The sequence below is a fragment of the Octodon degus genome, unplaced genomic scaffold (assembly GCF_000260255.1).
Source record: "Octodon degus isolate 3935 unplaced genomic scaffold, OctDeg1.0 scaffold00285, whole genome shotgun sequence".
Classification (NCBI taxonomy): domain Eukaryota; kingdom Metazoa; phylum Chordata; class Mammalia; order Rodentia; family Octodontidae; genus Octodon; species Octodon degus.
Window position 1 is genome coordinate 1,430,807 of NW_004524861.1, and position 11,109 is coordinate 1,441,915.

At 45.1% G+C, this 11,109-nt stretch overlaps 1 protein-coding gene across 2 annotated transcripts in view; it reads left to right on the plus strand.

Annotated features, from left to right (window-relative positions):
- The window catches only part of CUNH10orf53 (chromosome unknown C10orf53 homolog), a 14,400-nt gene extending 3,667 nt beyond the window's left edge, over positions 1–10,733 (plus strand). Inside the window, exons 2-4 of one of the 2 annotated variants that reach the window (XR_002819297.1) lie at positions 9,258–9,377; positions 10,009–10,273; positions 10,617–10,733. Coding sequence is in view for 1 of the 2 variants with exons in the window: in XM_004646968.2 (XP_004647025.1) it covers positions 9,258–9,377; positions 10,009–10,073 (185 nt within the window). In the remaining variant the exon portion in view is untranslated. Of the gene's footprint in view, positions 1–9,257; positions 9,378–10,008 lie in introns of both variants that reach the window. The other variant, XM_004646968.2, reaches the window with a different exon arrangement.
- Positions 10,734–11,109: the final 376 nt, after the last annotated feature.

Sequence of the window (11,109 nt, forward strand, 5' to 3'; positions counted from 1 at the left end):
TTTTTTTTAAAAAAAGAAAGGATATTGGATTTTATCCAATCCTTTTTCTGACTCAGTTGAGGTGATTGTGTTTCCCCCCTTCATTCTGAGTGTATTGTGTTGTACCTATGGACTTTTCACATGTTGGACACCCTTACCTTCCTAAGATAGGTCCCACATGTTTTTGGTAGGTAACTACATAGATGGATTTATTTCGCTATATCCTGTTGAAGACTTTCAGTGAGTAGCCATAAGGGACGTTGGTCTGTCTTTTTCTTTGATATCTTTGACTTTGGTAGCAGGATAATACTGGTCTAGTCAGACTAATACTGATCTAGTCAAATAAGCTTTCAGGTTTTATTTTTCTCTTCAGTTTTTGGAAGAGTTTGAGTCTTGTCTAGTTTTTAGTCAATGTAGATAATAGTTTGTTTATATTGTTGATCTATTCCAAGAGACACCAGTGCTCATCTGTTTTTCTATTTGTTTTCCTCCACTCTAATCCTTATTATTTCCTTATTTTTGCTCATGTTGGGTATGGCTGGCTTTTATTTACCTATTTCCTTAAAATGAACACTTTGAGTTATTGATTTGAGATCCTCTTAGGTGCTGATGGTCACAGCTATACACTTTCTTCTGAACATGGCCATCACTGCATTCCATAAGGTTTGAAATATTGTGTTTTGTTTTCATTCATCTTGAAGTACATTCTCATTTCCCTGTGATTTCTATTTGGATTACTGGTTGCTCAATTTCTATGTATTTGTGAGTTTTCTAGTTTTTCTCCTGTTGACTAATTTATAGTTTCATTTCATTTTGGGCCTGGAAAAAACATTTTCTAAGATTTCTTTTTCAAAAATTTATTAAGACCTGTTTTGTGGTCTAACATGGTCTATTCTGGACAAAGTTCTTTGTAAACTTGAGAAGAATATATATCTTAGTGTTAGGTGAAGTGCTCTGTATATGTCTTTTAGGACTGCTTTGCTTACAATGTTCAAATACTCTATTTCGTTACTGATCATGTGTCTATGTCATAGCCATTCCTAAACGAGGTATATCAGATTCTCCAACTATTACTGTGAAAATACTTCTCATTTTGATCTATTTTTTTTCTTTATATATTTTGAGGCTTTGTATGTGTGCATTTATAATTGCTATGTCTTCTGGATGAGACATAACATCCACCTGTCTCACAAATCTTTGATCTAAAATCTAGTTTTATAATGATAAAGACTCTAACTTGTCTGTGATTGTAAACCACATGTTAGTCTCTTAAAAAAATAAATAACACAGGCCTCCTATAGATAGCATATAAATGAATTGTACTTTCCTTACCCTTTGTGCTAACCACTGTCTTTTAATTAAATAGTTTAATCCATTTACAGTTAAAGGAGTTGCTAATAAGGAAGTTCTTGCTTTTGCTCCTTACAGTGATACCTCAGTTCACAAATGTGTTTGCTGCAAACAATTTGGTTTGCAAACAGAAGCATTTGGCAAACTGTTTGTGAACTCTGTATTGTTGGGTGATGAACACAGCTGTGGCCATCTTAGCCACACAAACACAAACATAGCATCGTTTCCAGAATTGTTGAGCAAATGAAACTCGTGAACAGAGGTACCACTGTAGATACATAGATCTTCTATGGTTTTTGCTCCTCAGTTCCCACATTACTCCTTTGTGTATGTGTGTTTAGTTAATTTCTTGAAGTCTACCATTTTGATTTTCTTCCTCTTTCCTTTTCTGTACATTTTTTAGTGTTCAACTTGGGAGTGACAGCTAATATCCTAGACCTTAGCAACTGTGTGTAAACAATGCCAACTTGGTTCTCGTTGTTACACAAATGCTTTACTTGTATGCAACCTTGTCATTCTTCTTTTACATAGTTGTCACAGATTAAATCTTTATACATCGTTTCCCCATTAACATAGATTTATAATTATTGTAGCATTCATTTGCCTTTTGAGTCTTATTTGAATAAAGATAAGTTATGAATCAAAGGTGAAGTATTTACCCACATTTATCAAAGCTCTAGAAAACAGTTTACCTACATTGTCATCTTTATGCGTGTTCTTTTTTTTCTTCATTCAGCCTCAGATTAACATCCAGTTTCCATTTACTTCAGCCAAAAGGACTTCCTCTCACAGTTCTTGTATGCCAAATATACAAGAGCAATGTCTTGATTTCACATTCATGTGTCAAGCATAGTTTTGCTGGATACAAATTTCCTGGTTAACTGTTGTGATGGTGAGTTTTCAATTTGGGCTATGCGGTCCAATTGTTTGATCAAAGAATTGTTAGAAGGTGGACACTGAGGTATTACAATGTGCTGCTCTGTAAATGAGATCCTCTTCCTTCTCTAGAGTTTGTTTTCCTAATTTCTAAAAGGTTATGTCCCATTATTGTTTTGACTAAAATTTCTTTTGAATGCTAGGAGTTTTCAAATGAAATGAAAGCCTTCCCATTACTCATGCATTTCTCCTGCACTAGGCATTTCTTTAGATCTTATCCAGGGGGCTTATAGTTCTGCCTCAGTCTTCCTCTCTCTCCCAGAGCCGCCAATGAGCTAGTGCAGATACTCAGGACCTTCAGGACCTCAGGACGTTTTCTGAGCCTGTATCCTGTGTAGGACATGTGTTTGGCAATCTAAATTGTCCAGAATATGTAAATGAGTGCTTCTGAATGCCTAATTTTCCAAAGAAACTCCCTCTGGCTTTTCAGCTTAGGCTTCATAAGTGGCATTTTTATGACTCAACTATAATCTTTTGCCTGGGCAATGGTGGGCTTTTCATTGTCTTACACTGTTTTTGTGCAACACCTACGACTTTCCCACCTGGTGGGAGTTCCAAGCTAGGCTAACAGAGTTCAGTGCTGGGGTTGCCCCTCCAAGGAGCTCCAGCTGGGTCAGAACAGACTAACACAAGAATCTGCAAGGGAGATCTGCTCTGCTGTCTCAGGAATTAAGGATGAGGGTCCGTTTGGGGATAGCGACTACTGTCCTCAAGAGTGCCACTAAGTCAAGGAGGGGCAAGAGAAGCAAATGCATCCCAGAGCTCTCCTACTGTTTTAAAGTTGCCCTTTTCCAATTCAATGCCGTAGACCTTTGACTGTTTTCTAGAGCTTTGATAAAGCTGGGTTCTGACAGTTTCTTGTTGCTTTTGTCATGTTTCTGGGCAGGCATGGGAGTTTGGGGCTGTCTACTCTGCTATTTTGCTGATGTCTACAGGCAGGTTTAATTGTGTTTCTTCCTTCTTCCACAATCAGCATGACTGTATGAATTCCATTAGATCATTTACATACCAAAAGTCATAGTAAGGCAGAATGCATAACTGAACATTTTGTTATAATGCACAGCTTATAAATATTGAGGGAAAAAAAGCTCATCTAATTTGTCCACAAGTCCTGTGAGCTTTGCCTGCCTACTTTGCCTGAGCCCTGGCCTCCTCTCGTATACTAGTGCTATGGGTACCAGGACACAGGTGACAGGGGCTCTGAAGTCCACCCGGCTAAGTGTGAATTGGTCTCGAGAATTCAGTAGCTTCTTAAGAAGGTCAAAGTCAAATGATGGGACCTTAGCTTGCTGGTTGCACAGGAGAATGTGAGTCCCCCTTCGCTGGTGTGAGACTCTCAGAAGAAAGGCACACAGTAGATCCCAGGCCTGAGAGTGATAAGGGTTAACTCATTGTTCCCTGGGGGGCACAAGGAAGGAAGCAGCTGGGTGTGTTTGGGGCAGAGCAGCAGCTGGTCTGGTGGGGGTTGTGAACAGCAGCAGAATCTGGTAGTCTAGCCCTTGGCATCAGAGCACCAGCAACGGCTCTGGAGCTGGAGCATGGTGAGATTAGGGAAGCCCTTTCAGGAGCCAGTTCTGAAGGGAGAGATCTAGGGAGCAGCAGAAGGGAGTGAACTACTAAGAAAGATAAAGCCAGTGGTCAAACATTGCATTCCAAAGAAAGACAAAGGCAGACTGGAACTGACACACTGATGAATGCTGTGTTACATCATCACTGGGATGCCCATGACCAGATGTGTGTCCAGGAGTCCCAAGCAGAACCCCTGGCAGCCCATTCACCCAGAGTTCATGTGTGTCTCCCTCAGGTCACAGCTGCACCTGTCTCCAGCTGTTGAGGCCAGGCCAGGAGGAATTTTCACCCTTCTCTCTCACTCACCCCTGGCCAGTCTGCCTGTTCTTGTGGCCAGCTCTGGCCTCAACTGTGAGCCCCCTAACCTGATGACCACTCTCTCCTCCCTTGCTGCCTTTCCCCAACCACCACCCTCTCCCACCTGGATCTCACCTGGACTCATGCCTGGGCTCCCTGTGACCAGCCATCCTTGGCCCCTTGCAGTCTGCTCTCAGCACCAAAGCCAGGTGAAGCTAAGTGTGAGCATAGGCTTTTCCTCCGAGAATACTCCTGCAGCTCCCAGAGCATAAGCCAAAGACTTCTGAGAGTTACCAGGCTCCTCAGGCCTCCCTGACCTCATTCCTCCCCTTGCCATGCACCCTCCCTACCCATCCTGTCCCCTCACAACTTGCCCCACCCTCTGGATCTTCTGCTCACCATACCCCCTCCTGGCTGACCCTGGAGCTCCCCCTGGAACACACCCTTGTGCTCCTGGTTGCTGGGCTAGAAAGCTCCCTTCACCACTTAGCCCTCAATGTGTCCTCAGAAGTCCCCTTCAGCACAGGTCTTCCTGAGTATCTCCTCCTAAACTGTCAGTGCTTCCTGATTTCCTTCTCTTCTCATCTTCCTGGTGCTCAGCAGTACCTAATGCAATGCGGGTTCCACCCATCCACCTTGTTATCCTTCTCCCCCCACTTTCACTAAAGCTGCACAGGCAGATTCCTGATTGCCCTTTTCCTTACTGGGTGGAGCCACAGCAGGTTCATGGTGCAGTGGAGGGCTGAGAAGTATTAGTGAAGTAAACAGACCCTCAGGGAGCTACAGAAGATGAGAAAGATGCACAAGAAAGACAGGCAGGAGCAGTCTTACAGAGGGCCTTTCCGGGGCAGAGAGTGATGAAGACAAACCAGAGAAGGGGCAAGTACAGCGAGGGGAAGGGACCTGGGGCCACAAGGTTGGTGAGCCAGGTTTCCAGAAGGCTGATGATGGTATAACTCAGCATTCATCGTGTGTCCGTGCCAGTTGAAGCGGCCATGGGACACTAACTTGCAGAGCAGGACTCTCCAGAGAGACCAGTAAAGGCTGGTGAAAGATGCAGAGATTGGGTATTGTCAGCACTCTCCATGGAAGGCAAATAGGACAGTGACCTGGGAGGGCCCCATGGCAGAGGCCTTTAAGTAACCCACATTGCAAAATCCAACCGTCCTGATTCTAAGTATCTATCTTGTTTTTGAAAACACTGGCACAAGAGGGCATGCCATGGTGTTTACTGTTTGTGATGTTCTTGGTAACTGTGAAAATTAGAAACAACCAGAAAGTGACACGGCTAAATGAATCACATTACATACATCATGTGAAATGCAACATACCCATGAAAACAGAGCAGGCATGAAAAATAACTTGAAAGTGCTACATGTACAGACAGAGTTAGGTCACCAGGCCTATTGTCATGAGAATTAAGCATGTTCCTAAGTACCAGGTGCACATGACCTGCATTAGACTTACAATCTAATAACATTTGAGAGATAAAACATTTTTCTATGCAGGCCTGGTGAACACCTATAATCAGGAGGCTGAGGCAGGAGCACATTGCCGTGCATGCAAAGGCCAGCCTAGGGTACACAGAAGTCAGCCTGAACTACGTTGTAATACCTTGACTCAAACTTTTTATCAGCAAAAGTATTTTCAAGAAAAAGAGAAATGGGTCAGAGAGAGACAGACAAGCTGAGCTCCTGGACATGCAGAGCTTCAGGATCTCACTGAGCACATTGGCAGGAGGTCAGGAGTGTTGGGGCCAGCCTGCTGCCTCTCCTGGAGGTGCTATTTTTTTTTTTTCTTTTGTGGCTGAAGGAAACTTGAGGACAACAAGATGCCAGCAGGTGGCTGATGCATAAAGTAAGCTCTACATCCTGTATGATAACGCATCCAACACCACTGTCAAACTTGCCTGGGACAGTGATAGGGACCAGGGCTTAGCAGCAGCAGAGCAGAAAGCACACACACCCCACCTGTCTCCTCACCCTTCACCCCCACTGCAGACCCACCCCTCCTGTCACAGCAAGCAGGTCTACTTGCAAGCTGTCTGCAGTGACATTTGCATCTAAGTGCTGCGTGTTACTTAGAAAAGTCACAGTCCCTCATTGCTTCTTGGATTGTCTGGAGACATGCCTGCTCTGTTCCAAACTTACCACGTCTTGAGCAGTCTGTAACTTTTGCTCTCTAGTATCCATGAATTATAGTAGTTCAGCAACCATGTCTCCACTCCAGCCTCAATGCTGATGAAATTAAGCTTAGCAGTGAGTTCTGTGAAATTGCTCAGCCATGGTTGTGCTTTGCATGCTGTATTTGAGCTGGAAGGAGCTGGGGCTAGGTCACCTCTAACACAGAACTGTTTGTTTAGCCAAGTCACACCTGCATCAGTAATGGTCTTTGGCACCACATCTGTGCTGAGGAAGGAAAGGCTGTCTCCACACCTTGACTCCCAGCAGCATTTAACCCCCTATAGATGGTGTGCTGTTCTGCCTGCACCAAGGGGACAGAGCCTTCTCCATGAACCCTCATGCTGTCCAGATTGCCCCTGAAGAATGAGGTGCCACTCCAAAGAGGCAGGCACTCTGTGGGTGGCTTTACAGCTTTGGGTTGATTGATGCTGAGGCTTTGCACAGTCTGCCCAGGATTTGTCTCGGGGAGTGGATCTGTCTGACCTTTCTTTGAATATCCAGCTGCACAGCAGCTCCAGGAGACCGGGTGACCCACCGGAGCGGTGGTATTTGCTTGAACTGCAGGAACTCCAGGGCTGCTGCTGCTTTGATCCCTTAAACCTCCCTGGACACCCACAACCAGGCTCGGCACATCCTCGATCCATCAGAAGAGGACTCTGGGGCAGTGACCACGCTACTGTAGATTAGATTTGGGTCACTTGGGCCCACGGATCAGTGGTGACACCCAGTCTCATTCTGAGATTGTTTATCTAGGGAGCTAAATTACACTAGACACTAGGGGAGGGTACCATGGTACTGTGGTCAGGGCAGAAGGCACAGGCCTACAGGGACCATGAGAGTCTGGGCATTGCAGCCCTGGAAGTGGAAAGAGCAGAGGGTCCTCCTAAGAGGATGCTCTCCCGCTGGGCTGCACTTACTCCTGGATGAGGGACACCGAGCACTACCACCACCAACTCCTTAGGGTGGGTTATTGGTGGGTCCTATTTCTTAGCTACCCTGTGCCTTGGAGGAGTAACCCTGTCTCCCTAAAGCAAGCTTCAGACCCAGTACAGTCAGAGTGAGCCTGGGTTTTAAGAGCAGAATAATCTCCCCTGGGCCCCAAGGCAGGGGTGCAATGTTGGAGGTCGAGAAGATGTTTGCTCCCGAGTTCTTCCTGCCAGATAGAAACCCTCACCCCAGAAGTGGCTCTAAATGGTGCCAAACTAAAGGTCACAAAGATCAAGTTCTACTTCCCCACCTTCAGCTGCTCTGTCCTGGGGCACCACAGGGTACATGTGACTCAGAAATCTCTTCTCCCCCACTGATGCAGGGGACCCTCTGAGCAGCTGCCATTCCCCCAAGGGACTGTGTCTTGGAAACAAGTCATCAGCCCAAACTCAGTGCCTTCTTTGAAGGTGTTTAAGAATGAGACACTGAACCAAGACATAATAACATAAATATGCTGAAGAAAACAACCCAGGCATCTTCAAAGAGGGAACTTTGCTGATGCAGGTCAATTTGGACTGCCACTGGGTGCCCAAGGAGTGCTGTGGCGTTAATGGAGACCCTCACTGGGTCTTTCTGAAGCTTCTTTCCAGAAGTGAAATTAAAATCACGCAATTAAAACGCTCACAGTCAGGGTTGGAGGTTCTTGAACTGATTGAAAGCTGAAGAAGTGGACACAGCAACATTTTGAAACAGCAATTGTCTCTGTAATTAAATGCAATTAACTGACATCAATGTCTGCTTTTCTCCACCCAAGACTGATTGAAACACTCAGACCTTAGAAAACACATCCCTCGCCTGATTTCCGTCAAACCAAAGTTATCAGTGGCCTCTGCAGATGCTGAAGGCAGTGACTCAGCAGCCCCACTTCAATGCCCAAGTCTAGGATGAGCACCCCAAAAAAACTGGGCAGCAGCGCCCTGGAGGGCATAGACCTGCAGGCTGTGCAAGGCGTGCCACCCCTCCTAACTGTGCACCCACAATTCCACCTTGCAGATGAAATCTAGCCATTTGCCGTGATGATCTCTGGGGAACAAAGGAGCCACTGGGTAGAAGATGTAACCAGACTGCAGATACCAGCGGGGAGAAGGAAAAGCCAGACCATTTCCCTTTTAAAAAGAATTTTTTCCTCATGATTGTAGACTTCTTAGAAAATGCCAAATGTATAAAGAGGAGAAAGAGTTTCACATAATTTCACCTCAGATAAGATATTTTTCTTCTTTCTTACATACATTTTAATTAATATTGGCAATATATTTTAATATGTATTATACATACTTACATCCTAATTTTTTATTTCTACTATGCATATTATTTCTGCTATTTCGAAAGATTTTTAAAGGTTCAAATAAAATCTCAGGGACACGCCACTGTTTACTTGACCATCTTTTTATTATTTTCTATCATTCATAGAGTTTTGCATTTCTAATAATATGAAAGGTTATCTTGTTGCAAAAATCTGCTGCTATTTCTGACTTGTTTCCATATAGAATTTTCTTTTAAATGCAGTTTCCTGGGCCAAACACTAGAATTGGTGTTTGTTTGTTAGTTTTTTGTGGTTGGGGTCTTTTTCCTGATAATTGCTCTTCAGAAAGGCTACTAATTATATTTCCACTGACAGGGCAAGAAGTTTCCTAGCTCTTGGGTCTCCTCACATGAAGCATGGTGTCCAAAAGATTAAGCCTGTGGACAGCCTAATCACCCTTCACAGAGGAAGATCGTTGTCCAGTGGATCCTATGAGCCTGGGATGATTCTGAGTGCTGATCAGTGTCATGCAGACATATGGCTATGCTTCCTTAGGAAGGGGAGGGCACACGGAGACCAGCACCAGGGAGTCCCAACAGATGGTGACATATAGCCAGCAGGGTCCACAGAGGAGCCAGGCTGCTGTGTCCAGTAGGGCACCTGCACATCAGATTAATTGTCCCCATGTCACAGCCTTCTTCTCCATTTTCCAGCTGTGTTGGCTAAAGATGGACATAAGGTCACCCTAGAGAAGATTGAAGAGTGGAATGTGGTAGAGCTTGTAGTGAATGAGGACGTCGTCTTCCAGTGCAATATCACAGACTTGGAGTTCGGTAAGGCCTCCTTTGCAGGAGCTTTCTGGCCAGCCCATTGCCTTCTCCCAGAAGCCCCCACTTCTGTTCAAATGATCACAGTGCCATGCACAGCTTCAAGCTAGGTTTCTTTCTGAGTTCTTCCTTCACACCAGAAGCCCCATACTATGGCCCACAGAGCAGATGTGGGACCACACACAGTCGAGGGCTTGTCCCTCTGACCTCTTTCCAGACTCTGGAAACAGCTGAGGAAAAAAAGGAGTTAAGCCCTGACTCTCAATAGGTGATGGAATTTGATGATAATTGTTTTTCTCCACTTTAATAATGTGTGCTTTATTATTATCTACTTTCAGTGTAACTTTTGTTCCACTAGTTTGTTTGGTCTAGACTTGCTGAGACCACTGGAGTTATGTGTCTGCCTCATGCAGCATTATCTGTGGCATTCTAGGAGTCCTGGCCTTGGGGCTTCTGACCTGGCAGGATAGCATGCACATGCCTCCCCATGCTCAGAAAGAAACGCTTGTGCCACCCACTCGAGGCTGGCTTGCAACATGCATTCCTGGGACCTTGGGAAATGTTTGCCTGGTGGAAGCCCTAGGTGGATCTCATAAAACATCAAATTGTACAAAAGTAGTTGTGTCTGTTTCCCTAGGAGGTGATGGTAAACTGGACCCACTGTGCGAAGAGGCCAGGAAATCTGTGTTAAATGCCTACTGATCTCCTGTGGCACCGACACACATAGCCATCAGCGGCTCCTAGTGCATGAACACTGGACTGTCCCAGCCAGAAGGAGGTAAAGCTGGCCTGCCACACAGCCTGGATTCCCAGCTGGTTGCCAAGGCCCCCCCCCAATAATAAATCCACATCATTGGCAGCATCTCTCAACCTCAACCCACAGGGAGAGTTTCCAATATCAGGTACACACTGAGCTGAAGGAAATAATAAAATGCAATCTAATAACAAAGCACCATGCCTTACTAATAACACCTAGTTGCCAGAAGCATTCAAAATCCCATTCTACAGTAAGCAAAGAGCCAGGAACTGGTGAAATTAAAGAGCAGCTGGAGTGGGGGTGGAAACCCCGGCCTTTGAAAGTCTGAATCAAAAGTTAATGTCAGTATAGTACTCAGAAGCTGAGTTATTCCTACAGATTTCTCTTTGCCACTGGAATAAATACTCAAAGTTGCTAATATGAAATTTGCTGAAATCAAATCTTAAGTTCTCCTCTTTTAAAACAGGAAGTGTTGCCTTCTTTTTCAGTGTCAGTCAAACAGGAAGCTCTTCGGAGAGCAGAAAGGCCTGAGCAGAAGCAAGATTTGGCCCTGTCCCTTTGAAGGAGGACAAGTGAGACACAGCCTGGCATAAAGGGGCATTTAGCTGTGGTCAGGGTAAAACCAGACATTTTAGAATGATTTATTTTTACTACCAGGTCCTATGTCCTGAACTGCAGTCTGTATTCTGAACCTCAACAAGAAGAGGGGAGAGATACAGATAGGGATCTAATGACAACAAAGATGAGGTCACCATAAGAAGGCCTCACTCCTTTAGGAAGACAAATAGATTTCACCACCCCATACCCCAGGAGGCTGGAGTGCTGCTGAAATGGCAGGGCTTACGTGGCCACCTGGGAGCTATGCCCTTGGGGAGCCTCCTGGGGGTCACCTGGGGGATCATTCTGCCCACTGCCTGAGCAACCTCAACATTCCTGCATCCAGAACTCCAAAGTCCAGCAGGCACCCCAGGAAGCCACTGC